This window comes from Aulonocara sp. 'chitande type north' Nkhata Bay, linkage group LG2 (genome assembly GCF_057382095.1).
Source record: "Aulonocara sp. 'chitande type north' Nkhata Bay isolate Kocher_YH1m ecotype deep benthic linkage group LG2, A_spYH_male_GT1.1, whole genome shotgun sequence".
NCBI classification, from domain to species: Eukaryota; Metazoa; Chordata; class Actinopteri; order Cichliformes; family Cichlidae; genus Aulonocara; species Aulonocara sp. 'chitande type north' Nkhata Bay.
Window position 1 is genome coordinate 4,286,865 of NC_141345.1, and position 17,185 is coordinate 4,304,049.

Sequence of the window (17,185 nt, forward strand, 5' to 3'; positions counted from 1 at the left end):
AATTCTTCAGAGTCTCCAACCTCTTAATGTGAAGGGTTCAGGTTCTTACTTTAGAGAGGTATTACAATATCTGGGCATTGCTAATAAGTGTTTTTACCCCTGACCCCACTATGTCATCATAATACAATCTACTGAAATAGTATTATTCACACCATAATGCACAACCTAATAATTTAATTCTCAGTTTTTAGGAAAAATAAATAAACTACTGATAAACCTCACACCAGTTTGGCATGCAATATACGTGTTTACTCATTTTCTGTCACATATATACAGTTACAAAAATAAATGTTCAAGTTGTTTTTCCACTTATCTAATTCAAGGTCACAGTTGCGCTGGAGCATATCATAGCTGTTATATAGCGTAAGAGGCGGGGTACATCCTACACAGGTCACCAGTCTGTTGCAGGGCTAACCAATTAATCACTAATTAGCTTAACCTATCTGCATTATGGGAGGAAGGATACTGGGAGAGAACCCATGCAGACACAGGAAGAACATACAAACTCTGGTCCTAGAGCTTTAACTGCTCTAAATGATCAATTCCAGACTGTCCGACTATCTACTCTTGGCTTTGCATGATGTCACTGTACCAAACTCAATGTACCAAACCATCTAAAAGTAACCCTGGGAGTTTGGGCTCCACCCACCTCCAATTCAAGCCTTCTGTTTTTGACAGCCAACCATTTAGAAGTAAGTTACCTTAAAGGGAAGGTGGTTTTAAAAGGGAGAGGAGCTAACATAGTGGATCAACTGGAGGGATGTACCAAGGCCCACCATAAGATAAGTAAATATTTTATTTATTTATTTTTACTTTTAATCTTGCAAAGCCACACTAATAGAGCCCAAAAATAAAGGGATGGGACTTAAAATTACTTGGTTTTTTTTTCCTTTTAATGGAGTGGTTTTATTTCTTGCAAAGCTGGTCTACTCTGCAATCTTTCCTGCTGTACACAGCCCGAGATATTATTAGTGATGCAAGGACTGCACTTAGTTTAAACCATCTTTAGGGTTTATGTTTTTATTTCCAATCAGAGATGTTTGATTGCATCCAAAAATGCAATACATTAGTACATTAATGCACTCTGTTTATGAACCTGTGTTGTTTCTGTGGAACAAAACAATGTCTGATTTATAACCTGTCTGTAAATGGCAGTATCCAGAGTCAGAACCATGTCTTGTTTTTTTTAGTTTTTTTAAATTAGTCCTTGATGCTATTGTTTATGTTGTATTTCATAATTGCCCTCCCCCGCTGATCACCCCTCTCCATATATCTATATATACTCCATGCAAATATCCAGAGGAGAGAGCCATTTCCTGCCTCATGCCCTCACTAATTTACACTCTCTAATCACTCAGCCCTCCTTGTACTGTGCATCCTGTTTTTCATGTCCTGCAGATTTCGCTCCCCGCTCTTTTCATTAATGAACTCATTCAGTGTTCGGGGTTGTGGGTGGAGGGAAATGACACTCCACCTCGCTCTTTCATTCATAAATATAATACCTGCATTGTAGTGTAGTGGAGGGGGAGGCTTTGAGAGCTTTTTGTAATGCAACAGGAGGAGATCAAAGGGGAAAAGATTGCTCCTCCATCATGGCAACGTGTCTCAAATTGAGGAACAGAGCATGATTGTACGACATGGAAAGAAAGCATTTTTGTCGGCCATGTTTGTTCCATTGCGTTTAAGTGGTTGGTACCACCACATGAAGCTTCAATTTTGAGCTTCCACACCCACACCATTCCCCCACTGCGGCCTACGGGGCACGGCTTGCCCAGAAATGAGATCATACTCCATCCATGGAGCCAAAAAGACTGAGGCCCAAATGCTCCAACACTCCCCTCTGCCACCCCAAACACTCCTCCCCCTCATCTGTGTGGGCACTGACACTCTCAAACACATGCTCTCCTATGTAAACACCCACACCTTGCACTCACACATATATATAATCACATAAACATAAATACATGCTGGATGCACGCACAAATCTACTCACGCCTTCTCCTGTGGATCCTTTGAACCATTACACCCCGCAAATATGGATTATGAGACATACACAAGGCCTCGCTACACCATCTACACCATCCCAGACGTTTGTGCTTCATTCTAATCATCGTCTTCATCTTTTGGGGCTCTTTTAGCTGCTCTATGTCTTTGTCTGCGTGTTTGCTGGCATCTGTCATCTACTTTAACCCAGTTTTCACCTTATGTTAGTTGAGATCATTTCTTGTCATACTGGATCATTTCTTGGTTATTTTGTATTACTTTATTGTCTCTTGGGTGTCTCTGTGGGAATTTTGCATCCCCTTCTGACTTTTTTGCACCTATTTGTAGTCATTTATGAACCTTCTCTTTATTGCAGATTTGTGACACGCTCAGTAAAATTTTGCGGGTGAAGCCCAGAGGCCGGCTTACCCACTGAACCCCAGTCCTGCTGAGAAATTCACCCATTATGTTGTCTGCCCCTGTCGGGGTCTATTTCTGTGTGAATGCCAACAGGAAATGCCAGGGCTACTCTTCCCTTAACTGAACACACACACACACACACACACACACACACACACACACACACACCTCCTACTCTGCTGCACTCTTTAACACCATCACCCGACACATGTTTGTTCTCCATCATATGATGCCAGGTTATACAAAGGGGGCGGGGCGGCGGGGGGGGGGGGGGGGGGGGATGAGCTTCTAAATTGCTGTACAGTACATTATTTGTGAAAAGTAGACAAAGTTCCCATCAGTTGTTCCTCCTACAGGTGCATGACTCGCTGAAAATGGGAGAAAATGTAGGCCCGATAGTAAATTAGGTTATAAAACCAAGCACCGTCTCCTCTGGTTGTTGCTATTCTTGGCCTGCTGCAGATGAGATCTGCAGGATCTGCTGCCCCCTGGTGGCTTAAGCCTGTCTGCTCCGATTACATAAAACAGGGCAGTGGGTGAGTCATCATCACCCCCACCCCCCATCTTCCTCCTCCTTCTCCGCCCCCCCACTGAGGACAGATGGGAGGTGTGCGTGGTGTTTCGGTGTGTGAGTGTGTTTGTGTGTAGGACTGGGCGGAGAAAACAACAGTGGACTGTGAAATAAGGGCTTCCCCCTCTCTCGCTCCCTTTTCTCCCTCTCTCTGTCTGTTTTTCCTCAGTTTTTTTCTTTTTTGTGGGTCAGGAGAATCAGTTACTGCTCCAGTGAAGTTGCTGTGACAGTAAAAATGGAGCAGATGCAGCAGAGCTCCAATGGTGTTTGACTAAAACAAGGCTGGAGGTCCTGAGGATGTTAGGAGGCGCGTATGAGATGCATCTGCCTCTTCTTTGTGTAGATATAGAGAATATCCGTATCATTAATGAATGTAACAAAAAGGGAGAGCAGTTTCTCTGTCTTTCATTACTGAGTTTGTTTTGGAGAGCTGGCTGAAAGCTGCCATGATGTTGAAAACAGGAGCACATTCTGTACACGTCTTTCTTGGGAGGCTCGTGCTGAGTGTGTGGGTGCAGGTAAAGAGGAGGTGGTTCCGGGACGTTTGAGCACACTGTGTGAGTTGTTCTCGCTGTCGTGGTCCAACTCAGCAAAACAGCAGTTTTTGAGATGACCCTGTAGACCTGCCTGCACTCATATAGTTCCTGACATACAAAGTGAGATGAAACCATCATTTTTCCTTTGCCGTGAAGGGTCACGGGGCAGACAGAGGGATACAGTGGGACAGGTTTGGAGTGCTGGTCTTTGCTTCAGGTAGGAGTAGGGATTAGGTCAGAGAGCAATGTCTAAAACTTTCTGACTCAACTAGCAAGAATCTGTAAGGCTAAAAGAGGGAGGATGAACTCTAGAGGTCATATAGATGAAGCAGTACGTCAGCTGCTCAGCCATGATCAGACCTGGCAGATGCAGCACAGCTATAAAACTCTGCTCCGGACTCCTTGTTTGTGGGAAAGTGCAATTAAATGTCAGCTTGAAGACACTCCCCACTGTGCGGGAGACGGTCCTGTGTAGACACTGCACTGCTACTTACAGGAGGAGGGTCAGTTAAGCAGGCATACCAATCAGTCAGTCCAGTGAAGCATCTCATTTGTTTGATGGCAAGCAGAAACTCCCAAGCGTTTAAGTACAAACAACTGCAGTTCCTCTAGTGGCCACTTGAGGGTGGCAGCAAGGAGTCCATTCTCACCATGTTGGCAGAAAAAACGGGTTCACAGCATAGCAGAGAAAACTGTTGTGGTCTTTGTGACTAGGTCCTTTCTTCTGTGCAACGGGTAATTTTCTTTTTATTCACTTCTCTTAATTGTTATTGATGCATTCTTTAGGTATTTGGCTGCTTTGAATATATGTCTATCAGCTAGGCTAACTAGCTTTTTGTTAGGCTACTACAGCCAAAATGGCTAACTGTATATCTCTCTGTAAGCCCGGCTAGCTCAGTCGGTAGAGCATGAGACTCTTAATCTCAGGGTCGTGGGTTCGAGCCCCACGTTGGGCGTTCACATTTTGAACCACACAAATCACAACTGACATGGTGAGAGTAGTTAACAGCCTGGAAAAGCGAATGTGTCCTCAACACAACAGGAATGTGGCGACAGTAAAACAGGTCTCATTGTGAAAATGAAACGAGCAGCGAAGGTGGCTGAGCTTAAGAAGCAATAGATATAGTACACCAAAGAAGTAGAGGCGAAAACGAAAGGAACTTTCTAAGTTGAGCGTTTAATGTTTCTCATTTTGAGCAGACAGGATGGGCAGGATTTCGGAAGAGTGCATTAGAGAGCAGGCTGTTGATAAAGAAAGAGAGGCAGGGGTGAGATCATTTGGTCATTTGTAGAGAAGATATAGTACATATTTTGGTCATAAAAGTTGTTGGATGTATTTTATTAATCCGATTCTTATCACTGAATAGAAAGTATATGTCTTTGTGTTGAACCCAGACAAGAAATAATAAAAACATCACTTGGGTTTCCGGCTGATAAAAAAAAAAAGTATGAATTATGTGATGTAGACAGGCAGTCTGTCGAGTAACGGGCTCATTACAGCTTCTTGAAACTGAGGGATGGAAAACCCTCACTGGTAATAGTGGTTTTTCCACCAGTGGCAACCCAGCAAGTGACACAATGGTCAGGTTTATACCTTAAATAGACTTTTTGTTTTCTTCTTTTCTTCCTAAAGGAAAAAAAATTAATTGATCAGGATTAACGGGATAGTGTGGGTTCAATAAAGAAGTACAAAAAAATTTCCCAGTGCTTCACTATGCTTGTCAGAAAATATTAGGTTTTCTAATACTTATGATCTGCTGACCAGTCCTTAATTTTATGGCGCTCCATTTTGCAGTTGAAACCCAAACATAATCCATTATATAATATATAAAAGGTTAAAAGAATCCTCACCAATTAATTTATCAGTAAACCGAGTACTTGTTTCAGCTCGCTAAGCGTGCTAGAAATTCCACAGGGACCTGAAATAAAGAAACTGTATTTAGTTCTTGACACATGGTTGAAAGGGTTTATTGTTTTATTTGGGTTCAAATCTTAAAAACAAAAATTTAAAAAAAAAACAAAAAAAACAAAGTACAACACTCAGGAACAACAGTGGCGGAGATTTCATCGGGAAATGAACAGCGGCGGGCGAAGGAGGAGCGTGGGTGCTGAGGTCTGATGTGAGTGGTTACTGAATCACGTCTGTCAACAGGAAACAGGGCTGACAAGAATAAAGTGACAAACAGAAGAAGATAAGGGTGTAAACTGTGAAACGGATAAGTCTGGTGACGCCCGGCGTGAATCATTCCACCTGAAGGCAGACAGAAAATATGTCACACAGATTCGTTATCGCCATGAATGCAGAAAAACCTCTTTTCTACATGAATGACTGAATAACCGTAAACATGATAACAGGAAAATGGGGAATGACTTTGACAGGACTAATTATTTTAAGGCTGCTGGTTATCTGTGAGACATTGCTGCTACAATGTGTTTGCATACGGTACTGCATGTATATTTTTACACATAGTGAGGGCAGACAGAAAACTGTCACTCTCCGTGGACAACACAGTATAAAAAGCTATTAGTTTAACATCACAGTGACTGGTTGAACTGCATCCACCACTTGTGTTTTACAGCTTCTTTCTCCTTGTTTGTGTCTGTGTCTCGCTCTCCGTGTCACCTCCAGCTCTTCTTCTTTAAAAGGTGTACGGCCCGACGTAGATGGAGAGTCTGAGGGCGGAGCTTGTCTGATAGTTGTTCTGGTAGTTGACCAGGGGGTTAATGGACACCATCTCCAGGTCCAACGTGTACTCTCTGGGCCCTGACACGGCACGGGCCAGCACCAGCATGGCACTGATGTTATTGATTTGCTGGGGAAGACAGAAAATAATGGAGTGTTAAAGCAGAGTGGCATTTACACTGGTGCTCTTCTCACTGTCACATGTCAAAGTGTCTTCTTTTAAAATGTCTCATCACCTCTATATGAGGTGAGCTTCTTCTTTCTTTTTTCAAGAATCTGCACATCCACACAGTTGTTTTTCATTTATTCCAGCTGATTAAAATTCTCCTCAGGTTGACACTGGGCTGCGCTTACCAAAGTACATGTACCAATAAAAATGGTAATAGAGTCCGTTTTGCCCTAAACAGGAGCTAGAAAACTAGACGAGTGAGGTGAAAGTAGAACACAGGCGGCACATTAAGAAGTCCAAGCGAAAAAATAAAGAAGAAATACGTGTAATGAACCACGTGTGCTTATGAAAGTCGAAACAATGTGAGATGAGGTTACTTATCGTACCTTTGTTTTGTGTGTCTGTGGAGGAGGTTTCAGTGATTTTAGTGGGTGTGTGGGCATTGCACCCAAAACACCCAACATTACATGTCTTATCAAGTTTTACTGGGGGTCAACTATGAAAAGGACAGTTTAAAAGATGGTTTGGAGATGGTGGCACTGATGAAAATACATGAGGAAGAGCTGAAGATGTTGAGGTTTTCAATGGACAGGATTAGAAATGAGCTCATCAGAGGGAAAGCTCAGGTTGAGCAGTTTGGAGACAAAGTTAGAGAGGCGAGGCTCAGATGATGGACATGTGCAGGGGAAAACAAATACTCAATGCCAAACACATAGTAGATTTAAAATAAGTGAGTCTTGCCTTTTAAAATTGTACTAATAGCATATAAAATCTACATGTCCAGGCTCCTGGGTATATAACTCAGTTATTGAGGTCAGCCTCTCCTATCATGTGATCAGGGTCTTAACTGTTTCACGCTCTTAGGTCAGCTGATTCAGTGGTTTGTTTTAAACACTTATTTTTATAGGATAGGTTTTCTTTAACCATTATTTTTGGTCCTGGATGAAAGTGTGTATATGGGAATAAATATAAGACCATATGTTTCCTCTGTGTCTGTATGCTGGAACATGTATACTTATTTTTCAAGTGTGGTTTTATTCAAACTGTGAAGTGCGATGCAACTGTTATTGTTATTATTATTATTGTTATTACCAGTCTAAAGTTAGTATTTAGACCTAAAGACATCTGGTGTTGTGATTACAGGATCCCACTCTCCTCACCCTGATGTAAAAGTCTCCGTTTTCATCACCGGAGCGGATGCGGAAGGTGTTGTAAGCCCTCGCAGAGACGCTGGTAGCCTGGATCTGGAAGATGTCCGAGGGGACGGAGCGCTCGGAGGTGATGCTCATGTAGCGGTGCACGATGGAGAAAGGCAGCTCTCGACAGGCGGGGTTGTTGACGGGGCACACGCAGCGGCTGGATGTACAAATGCACACAGAGAGGAGCAAACGGTTACAGTTAAGAGAACAGTTGTGCGTTAGTAGTAGGAAAACATCATGAGCAGTTAGAAAATGAGCCAACAGAGGGAGTAGTATGACTGAGAGCAAAGGGCTAAAACCTAAACAAATATTGAACAGTGGCCATTTTTTTCCTTCATGTTTTTCTAAAAATCATCTTATACTACTAAATCTTCAGGGATATGTTAATAGTGACCCACACCTGTTCCTGAGCCAGCACTTGTTCACAGATGTAATGGTTTTCTTATTGCATTGGAACACATTCAAACGAAAAGGTTGAAAAGCTGGACTCGTACGTGGAAAAAGTAATTGGGGTAATCTTAGAGTTTGAGCCAAACTCAGCACAGGGGCTGATTATACTCGGAGCCGATGGCCAGCACATATTTGAGTAATTGAGAAAAGGTGTGTGGAGTTGCGTGTTCGCGTACGCACACAGAAGCTTTCACGAAGTGTCACTCACTTGTCAGACACTTGGATGTAAGGTTCCTGGCAGCTGTTCTTGTCCACACACTGGTATCGTCCGTGGATGTTCACGCAGTTCTGCGTCTCCGTGCACTCGTGTTCTCCCGTTTCACATTCGTTTATATCTAAAGCGAGCAAACAGCTTGTGATGTTTCGCTGAACAGCAGACAGGGGCTCGAGAACAAGGATGAATAGGCATTGACTCAGTGCACCATTTGTGACTCTGAGAGCACAGAGGGGAAGGTGTTAGTTTCAGGAGGAAATGGAGGCGGGCGCACTCACCCTGACACATTCTGGTGCCCAGCAGTCGGTATCCCTCTGGGCACACGCACGAGAACTTCCCTGGTTCGTTGACACACTGGTACTGGCACAGGTAACTGGAGTAGCTGCACTCATCGATGTCTAACAATTCACAATGTTGGGTTTTATTAATTGTCGATCACTAAGTAGCAAAAAAACTGAGAGGGATAAGCGTGCACTATCACTGTCGCTCCTTTTGTCCTTCATTACCTTTACATTCAAAGCCATCGGGCCCGAGCTCATAGCCCTGATCACAGCGACAGAGGAAAGTGCCGTATGTGTTGTAGCATCTCTGCGAGCAGGGGGCACCCATCTCACATTCATTCACATCTGAAAAGAGGAAAAGCAGAGAATCTGAGGTCAGTTGTAGGCTGTGGATCAAAGGATTTTAATAAAGTTAAAAACCCCAAACTCTGTGTTCATGTCAGTGTGTTGAACATGCAGTTTTCCAGTTTTATTTTTAATGTAAGACTGGATCTGGTGGAAAAAGGTGATGTCATGAACTTCTGGAAATCAAAGCACCGATTAAACTTGAACAACGTGATTTATTATGTAGTGACAGTTGTGGAGTTATAAGATAATGATGTAATCCAAATCCCATCAAATTTAACTCACATGGATTTGATGAAGAAGAAGGAGATCAGCTGAGTTTTTCCGAGGTCAAAGCCTCAATAAACAATTATACTTTTGAAAGTAGCTGTGACAACTGTACTCACATACAGTTTGGGGGCAATTCAGTATTGCCATTTGCTTCTATTTTGCATTTGGAAAGTTTTTTTTAGCCTTTGTTTTACAGAATAGGCAACTTATTGGACTATTAGGCAAAAACTATGCAACTAATGTAATTAACTGTTTTATTGAAGCGCTAATTATTTTTAAAAAAAAATAGCCTAAACTACCAAACAAATATAAAGAAGTTTAAATTAACTACAGCATTAACAAGAAGTAATGGGGAGTGATACTGAGAGAGGGAGGCAGCAGTATACATTTGCAAGAAAAACATCCAAAAAAACTGGCATCATTACACATCAACTATTACAATTCTCGATGTTAACCTAACATACTTTTACTTTAAATTGTTATTATTTCAGAGTTTTTTTAGTCAATATTAGAAATGCAGGACTGTTACTCACACTGCTGTACTCTTAAAACTCACCAATGCAAGATCGATTGTTTCCTGCCACATGGAAACCTGGTTCACACTGACAAGAGAAGGAGCCGGGCACGTTGACACAGCGATGCTGGCAGTACCTGTACCTGCACTCATCGATATCTGCGAGACAAACGAGAGTTATTAAGAACAAGATTTAAATTTCTAAAGATTTTTGGGCATATTGCCACAGAGGGGGGGGGGGGGGGGGGGGGGCTATGATGCTCTTTTCTAGCTTCATATTCTTACTCTGTAGCTTTGAATGATTCACAGTTCAAACAAATTGTTATTTATTTCTGTCTGTTTCAAAGGGCCATGGGCTGTTAACAGAGTGCTTGTAAGCCTCGCCTTATTTCCATATAAGGAGGTCTTTGCTGAGCTGCCATTTGCTCCCACAAGAAGAGAAAAAACAGTTGGAAACTGGGCATTTAGAGCAGTCTGAAGTCTGACTTCTTGGCTCACACTTTTATGTATGCAGACTTCATTATTTGAGACTCAAATCCACCATTGTATATAGGAGAGAAAATAAAGAAACGCATAATAGCCCAGTTAAGCTTAATTACACCAATTAAAGGTGAAATTCAAAATATCTCACCAACGCACTCTGTGCCGACTTTCCGGTATCCATCCGGACACTGGCAGGTGAAGGCGCCCACCGAGTTGATGCACTCCTGGCTGGGTTGGCAGTCGTGCTCGTGTCTCTCGCACTCATCGATGTCTGTGTTTGTGGGTGTGGTGATACAAACGTTTAAAACGCTGTTATTGTGAGCGAACACACCATCATGCAGCATGACTGACATATACAGTGTGAGTGTTACATGCCACTGGCCACTACGTTCCCCTCACTTGCACCCAGCAGCTGAGAACATCATGTTGAGTCATGTTTGCTGTGTCATGCAGGCCACTTTCTCGCTACAAGTCTTAAAACACAGCAGCTGTCCTCGTGTGAAATCTTCCAAATTCCTGCACTGTCTGCCCGCCTCCCGTGGACTCATGCTCACTCACACCCTCACAGATTGCACCCACATGCTGCCTCCAGTCCTAACACCTGTTGCAGCCACCTGTCCCTCACAATCTGTGGCCGCCAACAATGAGTTTACACAACCACACACACACACACACACAAACATGCTTAACAATCGCTGATCCTGCGGCCACCTGTCCACCTCCAACCCCCAGACCAACAAACCAGACACCCACCCACACAGCTGTTTCCCTGAGGCTCGTAGCCTAGAGGGCATGGGTTTAAGGGCTCAGCGGGTGTAATAGGAGGCTCTGGAGCAGGGATGAGTGACGCAGAGCGGGGAAGGCACAGGTAGCCTCCATAGTGATTGAAGCACTTCATTTCCCCCTTGCAGGCATCAGGAATGGTCTCACACTCGTTTATGTCTGATGGGAGATTGAAATGTAAAACACAAGGCAAGATTATAGAAGCAAGAGGAGAATCAAGGTGTTACTTGATTCAACATAGCCTTACCTTTGCAGTGCTCAGTCTGAGGGTCCCAATGATACCCATCTGTGCATTCCTGTAAAACGCAGCAGACACAGTGTGTGTGTGAGAAAATGATGGAAAGAAAGATGTGAACAGCCCCCCTGTGCCAAGTAGTTGCATAATGTATTCATAATACATAATAAATTTCCCAGTAGTGAGACGTGTAAAAAAATTAAAACGAAAAGAAAAAGGGGAGGATAGAGAAACTTGTTTCCTCTGCTAAGCCAAAAAGACAAGAAGCCTGCTTCTGTTAGAGGATTTGTGACATGTAAACTACTTTCCTAAAGCAAAATGTCACCCTAAAAAACAAAAAAAAAGTATTTAAGGCCACTGTTTGGAAAAAGGGTCATTATCATTCAAGGGAAAAATGCTGCTGTAACCTGCATGGAAAGAGAAACCAGAGGCCTGAAGAAACATGGTATTAAAACCAAATTTAACCCCAGCAATGAACACTGTAAAGTCCTGAGAAGGGAACATTTATGTGGAACTTTGAACAAGAAGATGATGAGGCAATGAGAAAGAGCACAAAGAAAGAACAGAGAGAGGATTGGAGGCCAGCATTTCAACACAAAACCTGTAATGTGAAGTGACAGGTGTGGAAAAGAGATGCTAATAAAAAAGAACGGAGTAGGAGAGGGAGAGAGATTCATCCATCCTTACCGTGTAGGTGTCACTTTCTGAACGTGGCTGTGAAATCGCACTGCGGAGGAGCACAGTCACACATATGCACACACACAAGATTGGCACACAAATACCCTGCATACTAATGCACTATTTGATGGGAGATTGGGAGATCGGACTGGAGCATGCACACAAGCGCACACACACAACAATCAGGCAGGTAGCGGTGCCCTGAAGACGAGCCTTTGTGATGTGCAGAGCAGTGGTATCTGTGTTCACGGAGAGAGACAGAGGGAAAGAAGGAGTGGGGGGGAAAGAAAAAAAAACATCAAAAGACAAGATTCGAAACTCAAAAATCACAAAAACGGTTTGATTCTGTCTCAAAACTCTCCTGTGCTGTTAGCTGTTCCCACAGCTGAGATGGATAAATCAACTGGAAGCAAAGGCACCAGAGCCAAGTTTTAAGAAGTCAGTCAGAATGCAAACAGTTCGTTTCTTGGACTCGGTTCACCGTTTGACAACCAAACAGTTCCCCCTTGATCGCAGCGAGAATAAATGGAGTGAATCACTGTGCCAGGTAAGAACATAAACACTGTGACGTCCTCCAACTTTTTGCTGAAAATAACAAAGTCAACATCCCAGAAATACTTTCATATTAGCTGCTCACAGAAAGCTCTCTATGTCTGCATGCTGGCAGCCGGCAGGGTGACAGTCCTGGTGAGCGCTGCCTCCAGAGGTTCGGTTTACAGTGTATCAGCGCTGCATCGGTGGGCCCGCATCAATCCAGGCCAAAACATCAATTTTTTTTTTTACAGAAGCCTCTCCTGCTCAGCTGTTTCACTCTCACAGATTACATTAGTTTGCACCTACCAAACTTATTTTATGTAGAATCAGAGTCATGCTTGTTTAACGGACGGGGGAATCTGTCTTTGCCAAAATAACCAAACACATTAAATGCTCCACTTAAGTAGAATTTCTGGTTCTTTACTTGCGTAACTTCCAATTTTATGCCACTTTCAGCTAAACTGCATTTCACAGGGAACATTTGTACTCAGTAAATGAATCTTTATTTAACAAAAACATTGCTTATAAAACGTTATGGATTTTTATGGATTATAGGACATGTCATGTCGTCATACGTCTAAGTGAGCTTGTTTCGGTTTATATGCAAAGCTGTGCAGAGAAAGCAACTGAACATCTTTTAAAAAGTATGTGCAATCACACTTTTATTATTTAAGAAATATTTAAAGCTCTGTGAAAGCTTTCATGGAACTTTATAAAACACCTTTACTGCTTCTATCAGAATTAAAAGTTTAAGTAGCAGCCAGGAGCTGATAATGAAATGGACTGAATTAGGTGATCATGAGCAGCTGTGACCACCTCTATAAAAGCAGATGTTTTGGCAGTTTGCTGGTCTGAAGCGTTTAGGTGTGTTAACCCGGTTTGACAAGCAAATTCAATCTGTGCAATGGTCACAGAAACTTAAAATTTTCAGGCTTCAGTTAAATGTTAAAGTTCATGGCAGTCCAGTAAGAAAAAGACTGAACAAGTATGGCTTGTTTGGAAGGGAAAGAAAAAAAAGTTTGTAGCTTATGTTTGTAGCTTTGTAGCTTAAGTTTGTTGCTTTTGAACAAACCACAAGATTTCTGGAATAATGTCCTTTGGACAGGTCAGCCCAAAGTGGAGATGTTTGGCCAAAGACAGAATATCAGCACAAATGCCTCATATAGTAACTGTCTCTCACTGTGGTGGAGGGGTAATTATTTGGACTTGGGCACCCTGCAGTCACTGAGTGGACCATGAATTCCCCTGTATACCAAGTTATTCCACAGTCAGATGTAAGGCAGTCTGCCCGCTAGAGCTGGGCTGAAACTGGATCATGGGAGAGGACAATGAAATCAAGCAAAGCAGCACATCTTCAACACAATGGCTGAAAAAGAAAATAATCGCTGGGCCATTCATACATGACTGAAATCCTGTGGTGGGCCTTTAATAGTCTTTATGCATTACTGTGAAAAACTGTTTGACAATCAAACAGAGAGCCGTGCATGAATGAAAGAAGAGTTGGACAGATTACCTCCAGAATGATGCGAGAGACTGATAGATGATGACTACTTCAGAGTCGTGCAATTAAACAGGGTTACAGGGTTCAATCAAACCAATGGACCAGTGCAGGGTAAAAAGATCTGCACAACATTTACTACATTTATTTTAAAGCTTCAGTTACTATGGCTATTTTCTGATATAGATTTAAAATCTAAAATATATTTGCCCTGCAGCAACTTCAGTACCTGTCTATGGTGTACCCTGCCTGGATGTATGTAAAACATAAATCTTGGTTACTTTTAGATTAAGTAATTCAACTGGCTTTTTTGTTGTTCAGTAAAAATAGACAATATACAAACCATAAATCAGTCCATTATAAACACTTTTATTTTATCTGCCTGGATTATTGTAGAACAAATTAACCAAAACACTATTAATCAACATGAGAATGTAAAGAACTAAAAGCCATGACCATTTAACTGCCATATTAGCCTCTTTAAATCAACTTCCAGTATGCTTTAGACTAAATGTTTATAATATATTATCAAAATATAAGGGTCTCTGTGGCCACTATTTAAGAGCCCTATCTTTGATGTCTTAGTACTGTATGCACAGGGGTCTTTTACCCACACCTCTTGCAAGATTTTTTCCTATAGTAGAATATTTTTTGATATTACTATTTTTACTTTAATACATTGTTCTGTACCATGTAGTGTATTTCTAAGGTAAATATATATTGCATGGTTCATTAGTGATGGATTGGGCCTCTCTGGCAGCAATGACACAACCATCCTTCAGTTAATGTTCCTGAAAGAAGCTATAAGTGTTTAAGCTGAGCCTAAACATAAACAAGTTGCCCGTTCCATCTCCGCCAGACCAAAAAGACACGGGGAAAAAAACAGACAAATTGAAGTAATAAAAAAATCCTAAGCAAGTCTTGTTTGCAAAGTGAGTGAGCGCCAGTTAAAATACAGGGAGGAAGGTCATAATCACTGCCTGTCTACGTGCATACACTCACGCTCTGATATAAACTCCCGAGGCCACATTTGCAGGCATTGCTTATTGTTTTATTTCAGGCTGAGACAAACAGAAGGCCGCAGGGTGACTTGGACACCCCGAAATACTCGAGGAATGACATCACCGTGACCTTTGAGTGGTGAAAAGCAGAAAAATATGCTCTCACACTGTAAGCTCAGACGGTAAGGCATACCACCGCGCAATCAGACAGCCGCAGTGCGTGATCTCTCTGAATTGGCCCAACAGTGACTTACAACCAGCAAGAATTTGACCCGAAACCACCCAAAAACAAACTGACCATCAGACTGGGGTCCAGTCACTCACTGGCTACTGAGTGTGGGCAGCAAGGATGCATGGGTGTTTCCCTCCTGCTGCTGGAGATCAAGTGGCGGCAGATCTCTGGAATGCCCGTGGCAAGGATGTGGGCACCAGTTCTCAGCTGGGATGCCCTGCCACTACAGTGGTTCCCAGAGTATCGGGTTCTGGGAAACCCCCCACAGTTCACATAAGAGGACAGCTGGTGCCAGACCTCCAGCCACTCTTCCCTAACCTCCCATCCCTTTGGAGGATGTGTAGGAGGATGTCAGAGAATGCGGCTCTGATACAGAACTTCATTGTCTGCATTCGACCACCACTGACAGGGAAAATACATGATTTGAATAACTGATGAGTCAATCCATAGAAAATGAATCAGGAAGAATTTTCATGACTCGTTTTCCAGCAAAACAGTGAAAGCAACTACACAAATATGCAGTTTCCCCTGCTTTTTCTGTCAATACGAAAGTAACCCAAATATGCAGCAGGGTTTGATTATTAGTGGGGCAAAATGAGACATCTGAAAACGACATCTTGGACTCTGGGAACTTGTGGTGGGCTTCTTTTTTATACAAGTCTACCATTTACTAGCCCACAAAAATAAAAAATACAAATCATCGATACTTAATGAAGTATTTGGAACTTGGCTCAGCTTCAGGACTGCCAGGTGACCCATTTTTAAATTCACACATTCAGAACAGCTTAACAAGCAAAATGTCAGGCGGCTTATATCAGTGACCACATGGAAACCAAAAAAAGACCAACAGCTGGAACACACACACACAGAGTTTAGACTCCAGGATGGTCACTTGTTGTAGTGTATACACAAAGTTTGCGTTGATGTGCTTGGCTGTGCGTGGAGCAGCCTGAGAACACGGTGACCCAGCGCGCTCCACCAGCTGTGCTCAGTTACATTTGTGGCAGTGAACCTGCATATCCACAATCAGGGAGTCTCCATCTCACACTCGGCCTGACTTCTGTTCCGGGAAGCTCCACAGGTAAAGACAGAAATAACGCCCTGTCGGAGAAACTCACTCACAAGGTAAAACATGTTCCTCCTGAACTCTAACATGTGATGCTTTTGTGTTAGAGTTCAGAAAACTTTGACATGCTTGCTTTTTCTAATCCCCACCTTAAAGTGGAAACATCTGCTTTTACCTGCAGGAAATTGATTACACAAAAAGTGAAACAGCAGTTGTGCACTGTGAGGTCATCCAGGTTTAGAGAACTCGTCTACATGTTGACACCTGTTTGTGTTTCAGATTTTGAACTTCCCCCACCTAGAGACTAAACTGATCTTGTGACACTGACGTTGAAAGTTGTACAAGAGGGATGAGGCGGAAGGATTTTGCAATATTACAGTACGATAACATGTGCCCTGTGACTCACTGCCTCTCTTCCTGTCTAACCCCATATTACAGTCAGAGCCAAGAAGTAAACTACTCAGACACAGTTAGCCACGTTATCTTGGCTCTCATAAGGAGCCAAGTGCAGCTGGGAGAGCAGAGCAGAGAGCAGGGCAGTGGTGCAAGTGTGACGTGTATGGCCTGTACAAGAAAAAGTGGGTAAGAGGTACATCTCACCTCCCTTACTTCTCCCTAAAATGCTCGCAAAACATAGTAAGTCATCCAGCAAGTCTCTCTTTAACAAACAGCCATTCTTTGATATGTGTAAGAGGCTAAAGAAGCACAGGAAAACTCACAGAGGAATCTTCTGTCTCTTAGTCTCCGTCTGACCAGTGTGTCCCTCCTGCCGGCTGCGGTCGTCCCAGCCGAGTTGGCGTACAGAAGTGGTCCCTTAAACTCCTGCCTGTATGACCCTGAGAGAGAGAGTGAGTGGGGAGACCGACAGCTGGAGCAGCTGAGCACATGGAAAGGGAGGGAGAGAGAAAGAGAGAGGGAGAGAGAGGGAGCGAGCAAGACAGGCAGAGGCGAGAGAGAGCGAGAAAGGGAGGAGAGGAACAGCCCCCTTACCCCCCCTCTGGCCCCCTGCACTGCCATCCTCCACTCCCCAAACCCCCTCT

At 43.0% G+C, this 17,185-nt stretch overlaps 1 protein-coding gene and 1 non-coding gene across 4 annotated transcripts; one reads left to right on the plus strand and one right to left on the minus strand.

The window, feature by feature from the left end:
* Positions 1-4,393: 4,393 nt before the first annotated feature.
* trnak-cuu (transfer RNA lysine (anticodon CUU)) lies at positions 4,394-4,466 on the plus strand. Its single transcript has one exon. It is a non-coding gene; the product is annotated as a tRNA-Lys (tRNA).
* A 996-nt stretch (positions 4,467-5,462) lies between these two features.
* Positions 5,463-17,047, minus strand: efemp2a (EGF-like fibulin extracellular matrix protein 2a). Of its 3 annotated transcripts, none has more exons than XM_086302926.1 (12): positions 16,865-17,047; positions 11,824-12,053; positions 11,149-11,197; positions 10,872-11,060; positions 10,267-10,389; positions 9,678-9,794; positions 8,732-8,851; positions 8,504-8,623; positions 8,220-8,346; positions 7,523-7,718; positions 6,134-6,323; positions 5,463-5,671 (listed from the first exon to the last, which is right to left on the minus strand). In XM_086302926.1, the coding sequence occupies exons 2-11, from the start codon at positions 11,923-11,925 to the stop codon at positions 6,150-6,152; spliced, it is 1,317 nt and encodes a 438-aa protein (XP_086159052.1). In that variant the 5' UTR covers positions 11,926-12,053; positions 16,865-17,047; the 3' UTR covers positions 5,463-5,671; positions 6,134-6,149. The 3 variants fall into 3 exon arrangements, with proteins under 3 accessions (XP_086159052.1, XP_086159045.1, XP_086159036.1); XM_086302919.1 differs by having other exon boundaries at positions 5,463-5,761; XM_086302910.1 differs by having other exon boundaries at positions 5,463-6,323.
* Positions 17,048-17,185: the final 138 nt, after the last annotated feature.